The sequence below is a fragment of the Polypterus senegalus genome, chromosome 4, assembly GCF_016835505.1.
Source record: "Polypterus senegalus isolate Bchr_013 chromosome 4, ASM1683550v1, whole genome shotgun sequence".
NCBI classification, from domain to species: Eukaryota; Metazoa; Chordata; class Cladistia; order Polypteriformes; family Polypteridae; genus Polypterus; species Polypterus senegalus.
In genome coordinates this window covers 137,056,279-137,069,654 of record NC_053157.1, presented here as the reverse complement: position 1 = coordinate 137,069,654, position 13,376 = coordinate 137,056,279, and the positions used below count along the sequence as shown (strand labels likewise).

The 13,376-nt window shown below is 40.7% G+C and overlaps 1 protein-coding gene across 2 annotated transcripts in view; it reads left to right on the top strand.

Annotated features, from left to right (window-relative positions):
* pds5a (PDS5 cohesin associated factor A) overlaps window positions 1-13,376 on the top strand; it is a 215,989-nt gene that overhangs the window by 172,483 nt on the left and 30,130 nt on the right. For both annotated transcript variants that reach the window (XM_039751317.1, XM_039751318.1), the window contains exon 27: window positions 6,441-6,573. In XM_039751317.1, the coding sequence (XP_039607251.1) occupies window positions 6,441-6,573 (133 nt within the window). The remainder of the gene's footprint in view (window positions 1-6,440; window positions 6,574-13,376) is intronic.

Sequence of the window (13,376 nt, the reverse complement as noted above, 5' to 3'; positions counted from 1 at the left end):
GCAGAGGATAGAACATGTACTGACTTAAAAATTCCACAGTTTAGGAGGCAGAATGGACTTGTGTTGGCTGTTCAAAATGTAGAAAGTCTGATGCAGTAGTTATTTGTTGTCCAATTTAATATCATTGTTTTCTAATTACTACTTCTAAGTCTTTGGCTTTATAGTGCTATGTCTGCGACATGAACTGTTCCTTTCCCACCCAGCTGCATAAGTAGCAAAGACTACTTCAGAGAGCATTCATATAAAAACTCTTGGCATATTCGGTAAAATAAGTTATTTTTGAACAGACTTTTTTTTTTGCAATGAATACTTAGTCATCAAACTGGTACCGCTTTTTCATCCTGGCTACCTTTATGTAATGACATACTGTACTTGTAACTTTTTTCTTTATATCAAAGCCTTCTTACTTTTTAACACCAAATTGTTTGCTTATTTTCTCATGTTAGATTTTATACAATATAAAATGTTACTATCATAGCAGTTTTTCTGACAATCAAAAACATGCTGTCTGAATCAGTTAGTGCTATACAAAGGGTTTACAGGTACAGTGGTTTTTCTGCCATCTCTGCCCTTTTTTCTTTGTTGCATTCTATTGTGCATAAAACACAGGACATCAGACAAATAAGACACTTGTTTGTGAGGTCCAAAATGCATGTGATCGTTTTCTCTGTGCTGCATTATATGCATTGCACTTCCGGATGGTTACGGATTGGTGTATCCAACACGGTGGTGCTCTTTCTCCCTGTTCTTTATGCAAAACAGACTACAGGTGTATCTCAATAAATTAAATTAACTTTTCGATAATATTCTATTTCAGTAATTTAATTCAAAAAGTGAAACTCATTATATGGATTCATTACACACAGAGTGATATTTTTCAAACGTTTCTTTTTACTTAGCTGATTATGGCTTACAGGTAATGAAAACTCAAAATTCAGTATCTCAGAAAATTTGAATATTACATAAGACCAATAAAAAAAAAACAGATTTTTAATACAGAATGTTGGCCTACTGAAAAGTATGTCCGTGTACATACTCAATAATTGGTTGGGGCTCCTTTTCTATGAATTACTGCATCAATGCGGTGTGTCACTGCGGAGGTGTTACGGAAGCCCAGGATGTTTTGATAGCAGCCTTCAGCTTGTCTGCATTGTTGGATCTGATGTCTCTCATCTTCCTCTTGACAATACGTTTAGGTCAGGCAAGTTTGCTGGCCAATCAAGTACAGTGATACCATGGTCATTAAACCGGGTATTGGTACTTTTGGCAGTGTGGGCAGGTGCCAAGTCTTGCTGGAATATGAAATCGGCATCTCTATAAAGCTTGTCAGTAGAGGGAAGCATGAAGTTCTCTAAAATTTCCTGGTAGATGGCCGTGCTGACTTTGGACTTGATAAAACACAGTGGACCAACACCAGCAGATTACATGGCTCCCCATATCATCACTGACTGTGGAAACATCACACTGGACCTCAAGCAACTTGAATTCTGTGACTCTCGACTCTTCCTCTAGACTCTAGGACCTTGATTTCCAAATGAAATAAAAAATATTCTTTCATCTGAAAAGAGGACTTTGGACCACTGAGCAACAGTCCAGTCTGTTTTCTCCTCTCCTTAGCCTAGGTAAGGCGCTTTTGACGACGTCTCTGGTTCAGGAGTGGCTTGACTGACACAAGGAATGCGACAGTTGTAGCCTATGTTCCGAATTACGTCTGTTTGTGGTGGCTCCTGAAGCACTGACTCTAGCCACAGTCCACTCCTTGTGAATCTCCCCCAAATTCTTGAATGGGCTGTGCTTCACAATCTGCTCAAGGCTGCAGTTATCCCTGTTGTTTGTGCACTTTTTTCTGACACATGTTTTCCTTCCATTCAACTTTCCATTAATATGCTTGGGTGCAGCACTCTGTGAACAGCCAGCTTCTTTAGCAATGACCTTTGGTGTTTACCCTCCTTGTGTAGCCTACTGAACCAGACTGAGAGACCATTTAAAGGCTCAGGACACCTTTGCAGGTTAATTCGCTGAGTGCATTTTGACAGCATGAGTCTACAATATTGAACTTTTCACAATATTCTAATTAACTGAGATACAGAATTTTAAATTTTCACTAGCTATAAGCCATAATCAGCAAAATGAAAAGAAATAAACACTTGAAATATATCAATCTGTGTGTAATGTGTAATGAATCTGTTAGTTTCACTTTTTGAATTGAATTACTGAAATAAATTAAGTTTTTGATGATATTCTAATTTATTGAGATGCACCTGTAGAGCAATATAGTCTCTTTTGTTACCATGGTGGAAATAATTACACAAGAGAAATATGCTACAAAAAGATATATGTATTTAACTTGCGTTAAAAGATAACTTTCTTTCCCAATAATACAATGTATAGCCCATTTATGCATGCATATTCAGGCTGGAAAAAAGTCAAGGAACATCACAGCCAAGTCGGGGAATTAGATGTCCCATCCAACAGAATGTCTGCGGCATGGAGGCACTTCTGACTTTGTGCTGGATTCTCGACATTATAACCACTCTCATATTTAAATATTCATAAAATTCTTGTCAGATAGGGGCAACTGCCAAACATAGAATTCTTGTCAGATATGGGGACATGCTGTTTATTTCTGGACTCAACCCAAATAACACCTTCGCCTGTTCTCATCTCTTATGGTAGGCTGTGTTTTTAAAATCTATTGGACAAGCAGACATCAGCACTTTTGAAATAGCCTGTTTGTGTGTCCTTCACATGTTTTTGACCATCTCTCTAGCCTGTACCTTTCAGTTGTCATTTGTCCATCTCTCCTCCAGTCTCTCTCTCTCAGTTGAATTGCAAAGCATTTAAGTAAAATTCAGAAATTATATTGGCACAAAATAACCTTCTTGCTACAATTGGTAGTCTGCTCTCATGCCTACAGAGCCTGCTGTTTTATCTTTTGAGAAATTCAGACATGTTTATTTTAGTCAGGGTGAGTAGCAGGCTAGTTGGAATAAGTCACTGGGTATGTCAGACTACATAACTGATAATCATGCGAGCATGCCACATCTGCCTAAGGCTGGCCAGGATTTTATTAATGAAGTCTATAGTTGAAAATCACTGAAAAAGTTGTATAATGTGACGTGACCGTTATGGAGACCTTTTCTTCTTCAGCATTGTGTACAATGCCAATTCATTCGATTCGTGCCAACATGAAAGCTTCAGTCTTCCAGAGTGTATACCCAGGGGATTACAGTAGGACATTGCTGCACAAAGCCTTAGAATTTGATTATCTTTGTTTGGCCTATTATGTGTTATTTTGCCCAAGGATTTGGTGGCAAAGATTTCAAGCTCATGCAATATTGGGATAAATCTTGAAAAAACAATGTTCATTAATGGCCTTTTCTTATCACAAGCTGTGTAACTGATGAAACCTGGTGCTTTCTGAGTTTTTTAAACTTGAATCTATTATGCTTAACTAAAATGCAGAGACAAGGCTTTTGCCTCTAAGGATAATTTTGTACCTAACTATGCAAACCTATTTATGGCAAAATTGGAAGAAGATTTCATGTCAATGTGCATCTTAAAGCCAATGTTGTATCTCTGTTACATATATGACATCTTCATAATCTGGACTGCCAGTGAGAAGGACCACCTCCATTTTCATAATGACTGTAATTCTTTTCACCCCAACATAAAGCTGAAGCTGAATTACTCAAAAACAGAAGTCAGCTTCCTTGACACCACCATTCAACTGAAAGACAACACCCTTGTAACTTCTGTTTTTCACAAACCAACAGACAGGCAGATCTACCTAAAAAGTGATAGCTTCCACCCCAAGCATATAAGATGCTCCATTATTTTCCGCCAAGCAATACGGTACAATCGTATTTGCTCAGACCCGACAGACAGGGATAAACAACTGCAGGAGCTCAGACAAGATTTCATTAGACAAGGATGTACCACCAAAACAATAGACACTCGAATAAAAAGAGCTACTGCCATGCCCTGAGACAACTTATTGGAATATTTAAAAAAAAAATACAACAAGAAACACATCCCCCTTGTTGTCACCTACAACCCACATCTTGAAGCACTTTGAAAGTTATAAAAGAACTTCAGCCTATGCTAAACAATGACCAAACACTGAAAAATGTATTTCCTGAAACTCCCCTCCTGGCATACAGACAGCCACCAAACCTTCAGCAACTAATTGTCCGAAGCTCCCTATGTGAACCAACAGAAAATGGCACATCTCCCTGCCTGCAGAAAAGATGTAAAACATGTGCTCACATTTATAATACAGACTGTATAGTTATACCACACTGCCGACTAGAACATCACATAAAGGAATCATTTTTCTGCAGATCATCTAATATGGTCTATGGTCTACCTGATTCTCTGCATAAAATTTTCTGACACTGCACTCTATGTGGGAGAAACTGGACAAACACTCTGCCAGAGAATGAATTTACACAGGCTCCACATTAAACTTGGCAACACAGATGTTCCTGTAGCGGCCCACTTCAGCAGCCGTGGACACTGTAAGAGGGACTTCAAAGTCACAGTGCTTATGGGTAAATTTAAAACACAGCAAGAGAGAAAAGAACGGGAAGTTAAACTCGTGCTAAAATTTAATGCATTACAGCGTGGTTTTAAATAGAGACAAGAGTTTTATGGCTAGATATGCGGATTGTTTGCATTTCTCAGACTGACACAGATAACCTGTCTACAGACCCATATTGTTTTGAAAAACTCATCAAACTTCAAAAGACTTTGTTGGACAGTTATCCATACAATAGATCTTGACCATATATTGTTGTTCTCTCTCTTGTTAAATGAACCCTTGCCTGGAAGAATCTATTAATTTCTTACATTGAAGATTTCTCACTTAAAGATTTACCAGTGTTGTTTCTTGTCCTAGTGTGTATATAAACACAGGGAACTCCAGTTTCTGTATTACATCTTGCCTGAAAAAGGAGCCTGAGTTGCCTCAAAATCTTGTATATTGTAATCTTTTTAGTTAGCCCATAAAATGTGTCGTTTTCCTTGACTTTTCCCTCAAAGGATAAGATATCTCTATGTAGCTATGTCGGAAGAAGTGCAAAACAAAAAGCCATTCCCTATGCTGCTGAGGTGGAAATAAAGCCAAATGAATCACCTTTGCACAAAAATATAAATACTACAGTGTACAGAAATGCCAGCAGGTGATCTGGACTTCTGGGTCAAAATTTGACAATTGTGACTTTAACAGAAGCCAGTTTTTCAGCCAGAGGGCTAGGGAACAAGACATGGATACATGTCAGCAGGCAACAGACGAGCACAGTGGATGATCCCTGCAAGTTTGGGGCAGCTTTTCCACAAACCGTGTTGATTTCATTAAAATTGGTGGCCTTCTCACTTCTGTGAAGTGCACATAAATTCTTATTAATTTTACAGTACCAGGAGACATCTGATCAGTCTCAACTTCATTGTGTAGCATGCCAGATTAGCAGCAAAAAGAGGAGTAGAGAATCCCGCAACAAATGATATGGCTTCTGTGGAGCCCTGATATCAGTATCTTCAGTCCCATCTAGAATTGCTTGCAACGACAGAAGCAAGAAAGACGCCTTAAGTCTGCATTGGAACTGGGGCAAAAAGCATGGAACAACCAACCATGCAAGTACCTTCAGAAACTGCATACAGGTGGACATAAGACAATTGCTGCTGTTTTTAAGGAAAACAGTGGTTATACCAGAACTTGATTTTACTTGTTTTTTCTGTTTACTCCTTTCAGCTATTTTGTTTATGTAACGGAATGCTCTGACTCCTCCACCTCCGCTAAGTGTGGAGCTGCCATTTCTAATGTAAAAAGCCATGTTTTAAATGCAAAGCTGCCACATTAATACTCTGTCTTTGACATCAGATGCTTGGATTTAGGTGTATGAGCTTCAGAAGGGAAGACAAGTTTGTAGAAGTATGAGCAGTAAATGCGTTGGCTTTATATAAACTTGGTCAAACTGATTTACATTAACAACAAAAATGTTATTAGCTATGAGTAAATTGTGAGGTTATTAGCAACCTAACAAGTTTTGAGATCTTAAAACTCAAAACGTGCCCCACTCTTTTCATATGCCATGTTTACTGTTTTGTGTTCCTACTTTTTTTAAAAAATTCATCACATAATTTAACTGTACATTAACATTTTCATGAATATGTCTGTTTGTTTGCTATCAGTTTTTTTCTTTTACATGCCAACAAAATACATCATTTCAACAGGGTTTTTTCAGACCTTAGCAAGGAACTGCAGCTCCTTGAGACTGCTAAATGTTAGAAAAGCTGTGATTTGGAAATAAATGGAAGATTCATATATTCTTTCATCCAGCACATTTTTTTTCTCTCAGTGTACTTTACTGTAAAATATAAATCTTTATTATGGTTGTAGTCTAAATGCTATATAACACTTGGTTTTTTACTTTTGTCAGGTGTCTATGGTTCATGCTAGAAGTTTTAATGACCAAAAATGAAAATAACAGTCATGCATTTTTGAAGAAAATGATAGAGAATATAAAACAGACAAAGGATGCTCAGGCACCAGATGACCCCAAGACAAATGAGGTAACCTGTGCAGATCTGCATTTATCATCTTGTTTAAATGTTGCAGGACACTAAAACAATTTTATCAGTATGCATAGAGGTTTGTACCATGAACAAATTTGTAAATAGAATGCTGTTTTTCACAATACTGCTCCAGCTCTGCACCCTACAGAAAATTCAAAACTTTAATAAAAAAAATGAAGTTCAAAAACTTAAATGATAATGGGTCATTCCACGTCAGATCAACCAATGGCACATGCACTTCTGAGTCACAACAGTTTGGGAAATATTACCAGGTTGTACCCATGTTAGTCAGGACACAACCTGTAATTTTTTTTTTGGTTTAAGCTCAATACTTTCCAAGATACAGACAGTTTACTGGGGGGTCAATTTTTTCCAGCCTCATTTTTTCCATCGCTCAAGAACTGAACCACATAGCAGGTTGAGACTTTGCATGCTGGTTCATTAATTGGTATCGTATTTGACCAAATTTAAAAATTTGGTCAAAGCAACCCATTGAAATTGAGCAAAATGTATTTTGAGATTTGGCCTAGCTGTGTTTAGGCATCAGAAACACATTTGTAACCAATAAAGATTTTTGATGTTTTTTTCTTTTTTTACATATAGTGTATCCGGAAAGTATTCACAGTGCATCACTTTTTCCACATTTTGTTATGTTACAGCCTTATTCCAAAATGGATTAAATTCATTTTTCCTCAGAATTCTACACACAACACCCTATAATGACAACATGAAAAAAGTTTACTTGAGGTTTTTGCATATTTATTAAAAATAAAAACTGAGAAATCACATGTACATAAGTATTCACAGCCTTTGCTCAATACTTTGTCGATGCACCTTTGGCAGCAATTACAGCCTCAAGTCTTTTTGAATATGACGCCACAAGCTTGGCACACCTATCCTTGGCCAGTTTCATCCATTCCTCTTTGCAGCTCCATCAGGTTGGATGGGAAGCGTCGGTGCACAGCCATTTTAAGATCTCTCCAGAGATGTTCAATCGGATTCAAGTCTGGGATCTGGCTGGGCCACTCAAGGACATTCACAGAGTTGTCTGAAGCCACTCCTTTGATATCTTGGCTGTGTGCTTAGGGTCGTTGTCCTGCTGAAAGATGAACCGTCGCCCCAGTCTGAGGTCAAAAGCGCTCTGGAGCAGGTTTTCATCCAGGATGTCTCTGTACATTGCTGCAGTCATCTTTCCCTTTATCCTGACTAGTCTCCCAGTTCCTGCTGCTGAAAAACATCCCCACAGCATGATGCTGCCACCACCATGCTTCACTGTAGGGATGATATTGGCCTGGTGATGAGCGGTGCAAGGTTTCCTCCCAACGTGACGCCTGGCATTCACACCAAAGAGTTCAATCTTTGTCTCATCAGACCAGAGAATTTCTCATGGTCTGAGAGTCCTTCAGTTGCCTTTTGATAAACTCCAGACGGGCTGCCATGTGTCTTTTAATAAGGAGTGGCTTCTGTCTGGCCTCTGTACCATACAGGCCTGATTGGTGGATTGTTGCAGAGATGGTTGTCCTTCTGGAAGGTTCTCCTCTCTCCACAGAGGACCTCTGAAGAGTGACCATCGGGTTCTTGGTCACCTCCCTGACTAAGGCCCTTCTCCCCCGATCACTCAGTTTAGATGGCCGGCCAGGAAGAGGAAGAGTCCTGGTGGTTTTGAACTTCTTCCACTTATGGATGATGGAGGCCACTGTGCTCATTGGGACCTTCAAAGCAGCAGAAATTTTTCTGTAATCTTCCCCAGATTTGTGCCTCAAGACAATCCTGTCTCGGAGGTCTACAGACAATTCCTTTGACTTAATGCTTGGTTTGTGCTCTGACATGAACTGTCAACTGTGGGACCTTACATAGACAGGTGTGTGCCTTTCCAAATCATGTCCAATCAACTGAATTTACCACAGGTGGACTCCAGTTAAGCTGCAGAAACATCTCAAGGATGATCAGGGGAAACAGGATGCACCTGAGCTCAATTTTGAGTTTCATGGCAAAGGCTGTGAATACTTATTATGTGCATGTGCTTTCTCAATTTTTTTATTTTTAATAAATTTGCAAAAATCTCAAGTAAACTTCACGTTGTCATTATGGGGTGTTGTGTGTAGAATTATGAGGGGAAAAAAAATGAATTTAATCCTTTTTGGAATAAGGCTATAACATAACAAAATGTGGAATATGTGTGAGTACTTTCTGGATGCACTGTAACTATATGGGCTTTCTGACAAACCAAAAAACATAAAAGTAACTATCAGGGTTTCAACAGCAGACATTTCAAATCTAAAAAATCATATTGAATTTCTTTCAGAGCACCTTCGTCACATGATGTAGGAATGTGCAGATAGTTTTAAAAAATGTTTTTCCTTTATTCTACATTGTCCCTTCTTTCCCAAAACACAAGCCTTACTTTTCTTAAGCAAATCTTTCATGTTTATTTTAAATCCTAAACATAGGCTAAATGCAACATGTGTCAATAACTGTAGTCGTTGACTTTTCAAACAGTAAGTTATCAAAAATGTCAACTTTATTTTCCATACCAAATGAAGATGTCCTATCTCATGTTGCTGAACAGAGAATGTGATTCTCCATGGCCCAAAGAATACCTAGTACCCGAATACCACTGTTACATACAGTCATATGAAAAAGTTTGTGAACCCCTTTCAGCCTGCATAATAATTTACTCTACTTTCAACATAAAAAGAGAACAGTGGTATGTCTTTCATTTCCTAGAAATGTCTGAGTACTGGGGTGTTTTCCAAACAAAAGGTTTTTAGTGAAGCAGTAATTAGTTGTATGAAATTAAATCAAATGTGAAAAACTGGTTGTACAATAATTTGGGAACCCTTGTAATTTTGCTGATTTGAATGCATTTAACTGCTCAATACTGATTACTCGCAACACCAAATTGGTTGGATTAGCTCATTAAGCCTTGAACTTCATAGACAAGTGTGTCCAATCATGAGAAAAGGTATTTAAGGTGGTCCATTGCAAGTTGTGCTTCCCTTTGACTCTCCTGAAGAGTGACAGCATGGGATCCTCAAAGCAACTCTCAAAAGATCTGAAAACAAGATAGATAGATTATTAATCCCAAGGGGAAATTCACATAATCCAGCAGCAGTATACTGATACAAAGAAACAATATTAAATTAAATAGTAATAAAAATGAAAAAAAATAAAATTAATGTTAGCATTTACTCCCCCGGGTGGAATTGAAGAGTCGCATGGTGTGGGGGAGGAACGATCTCCTCAGTCTGTCAGTGGAGCAGGACAGTGACAAAAGTCTGTCACTGAAGCTACTCCTCTGCCTGGAGATGACACTGTTCAGTGGATGCAGTGGATTATTCATGATTGACAGGAGTTTGCTTAGTGCCCGTCGCTCTGCCACAGATGTTAAACTGTCCAACTTTACTCCTACAATACAGCCTGCCTTCTTAACAAGTTTGTCCAGGCGTGAGGCGTCTTTCATCTTTATGCTGCCACCCCAGCACACCACTGCGTAGAAGAGGGCACTCGCCACAACCGTCTGGTAGAACATCTGCAGCATCTTACTGCAGATGTTGAAGGATGCCAACCTTCTCAGAAAGTATAGTCTGCTCTGACCTTTCTTACATAGAGCATCAGTATTGGCAGTCCAGTCCAATTTGTCATCCAGCTGCACTCCCAGATATTTATAGGTCTGCACCCTCTGCACACAGTCACCTCTGATGATCACAGGGTCCATGAGGGGCCTGGGCCTCCTAAAATCCACCACCAGCTCCTTGGTCTTGCTGGTGTTAAGGTGTAAGTGGTTTGAGTCGCACCATTTAACAAAGTCTTTGATTAACTTTCTGTACTCCTCCTCCTGCCCACTCCTGATGCAGCCCACAATAGCAGTGTCATCAGCGAACTTTTGCACGTGGCAGGACTCGAGTCATATTGGAAGTCTGATGTATATAGATTGAACAGGACCGGAGAAAGTACAGTCCCCTCGGCGCCCTGTATTGCTGAACACAATGTCAGACCTGCAGTTCCCAAGGCGCATATTGAGGTCTGTCTGTAAGATAGTCCACAATCCATGCCACCAGGTGTGAGTCTACTCCCATCTCAGTCAGCTTGTCTCTAAGGAGCAGAGGTTGGATGGTGTTGAAGGCGCTAGAGAAGTCCAAAACATAATTCTTACAGCACCACTGCCTCTGTCCAGGTGGGAGAGGGATCGTGTAGCATATAGATGATGGCATCCTCCGCTCCCACCTTCTCCTGGTATGCGAACTGCAGAGGGTCGAGGCGTGGGGACCTGTGGCCTCAGGTGGTGAAGCAGCAGCCGCTCCATGGTCTTCATCAGATGTGACGTCAGAGCAACAGGCGGAAGTCATTCAGCTCACTAGGACGTGATACCTTTGGGACAGGGTGATACAAGATGTTTTCCAAAGCCTTGGGACTCTCCCTGTTCCAGGCTCAGGTTGAAGATGCGCTGTAGAGGACTCCCCAGTTCCAACGCACAGGCCTTCAGCAGTCGTGGCGATACACCATCTGGACCAGCTGCTTTGCTGGCACAAAGTCTTTTCAGCTCTCTGCTCACCTGGGCTGCTGTAATTGTGGGTGGGGATGTCTCACCTATGCTGGTATCAGCAGAAGGATGGTTGGAGGATGCAGTACTCGAGGTGAGAGTGGGTTACTGTGATCAAACCTATTAAAGAAGTTGTTCATTTGGTTTGCTCTCTCCACGTCTGTCTCGATGGCGGCACCCGCTTGAGCTGCAGCCAGTGATAATCTTCATCCCATCCCACACTTCCTTCATGCTGTTGTTCTGCAACTTCTGCTCCAGCTTTCTCCTGTACTGCTCTTTCCGCCCTGAGCTGGACTCGAGTTCCTTCTGCACGCTTGAGCTCATGCTGATCACCGCCTTTAAAAGCCCTTTTCTTCTGGTTCAAAAGGCCCTTGATGTCACTTGTAACCCATGGCTTGTTGTTAGCATAGCAGCATACTGTTCTTACTGGAACTACAATGTCCATACAGAAGTTGATGTAATCAGTTGTGCATTCAACAGCCTCTTCAATGTTCTCACTATGTGACCCAAGCAATATATCCCAGTCTGTAGTTCCAAAGCAGTCTCTCAGAGCCTGCTCTGCCTCAGGGACCACTTCCTGAATGAGCGTGTGTTGTAGGTAGCGCCTCACTCTTGGTTTGTATTGAGGCTGAAGCAGAACCAGGTTATGATCTGCTTTCCCAAGCGCAGGCAGCAGGGTGGCGCTGTATGCGTCTTTAACGTTTGCATACAGTAGGTCGATAGTCCTGTTTCCCCGAGTGTTACAATCCACATACTGGGAGAAGGCAGGTAATGTTTTGTCCAGCGTTACATGGTTAAAGTCTCCAGCGATTAGCACAAGTGCCTCAGGGTGCTGCGTTTGTAACTTAGCAACTGCGGAATGGATGATGTCACTCGCCATCTCCGAGTTTGCTTGAGGGGGGATGTAAACAATAACAACAATCACGTGTCCAAACTCTCTGGGCAAGTAATAGGGCGACTTACGCCAACAGTTCGATGTCCCTGCAGCAAGTGGAGATTTTAACGTTTACATGTCCTGAGTTGCACCACTTTGTATTGACATAGAGAGCGAGTCCTCCTCCTTTCTTCTTTGCAGGTACTTGCGTCTCTGTCCGCTCTAACTGTGCTAAACCCGGGTAGCTCCACGTTAGCATCTGGGATGGTAGTCGTTAGCCACGTTTCACTAAAACACAGCAAGCTGCATTCTCTGTAGGTTCTGACATTTTTCACCAGCACAGCCAGTTGGTCGATCTTATTTGGTAGTGAGTTTACATTTCCCAGGATCACAGAAGGCACTGGCGGTTTATAACGCCATTTTCTCTCAAGTTGTCTCATTTAATCTTATCTTTTATCTTTGCCGCTCGGCTGCCCGATATCGTCTTCTTACCTCGTCAGGTAAATAAGGAACCACACCGGCATAAGCATTTCTTCTCAGTGCTTTAAGCTGACTACTTGAATAGGCGATTCTCGGTGTGTAAAAATCCATGTCAAGTAGTAAAATAGTAAAAAGTGTCCAGGGAGCAATTCCACATAAAAGAAAGTGGTAGAAGTGATCAGTGAAATAGACAAAAATAGAGATAAAAAGGTAAAAAGATAAAGTCATATAAGGAGCTGCTGGAAAGGCTGCCACTCGGATGTTCAGTATCATGGTTTAGGGGTGTCAAACTCCAGGGGCCTCATGTATAAACAGTGCGTACGCACAGAAATGTTGCGTAAGAACTTTTCCACGTTCAAATCGCGATGTATAAAACCTACACTTGGCGTAAATCCATGCACTTTTCCACGGTACCTCATACCTTGTCGTACGCAAGTTCTCCGCTCGGTTTTGCAGACTGGCGGCACCCAGCGTCAAAGCAGTGCTACTGTTCCTGTGTGGTTACACCTTATTTTCCTGACGCGGCTTTATAAATACACCGAAACTAACCGCATATTGTTTATTAGTGTAATGCATCTGATTGTAATTAACTTGTAACAATATAATGGTAGAGGGAACAGCCATAGTATTCCAAATACCATAACTGCTTTAGCGTTGTTACTCTCACTTCTTCTTCTTCTTCTTTCAGCTCCTCTTGTTAGGAGTTGCCACAGCGGATCATCTTTTTCAATATTTCTCTCACTGCACCACTCGGAGTATTTATATCACTGTATCTGAGTGTGAATCACAGCAGCAGCTGATCGGAAAGGGAATTATCTGTTTACAGCTTCAAGGACACGCTGTCTCAGCCACTGCAAAATGTTTTAAAGCCTTTCCTGTACAGACCTCGCGGTTCAGAAACTG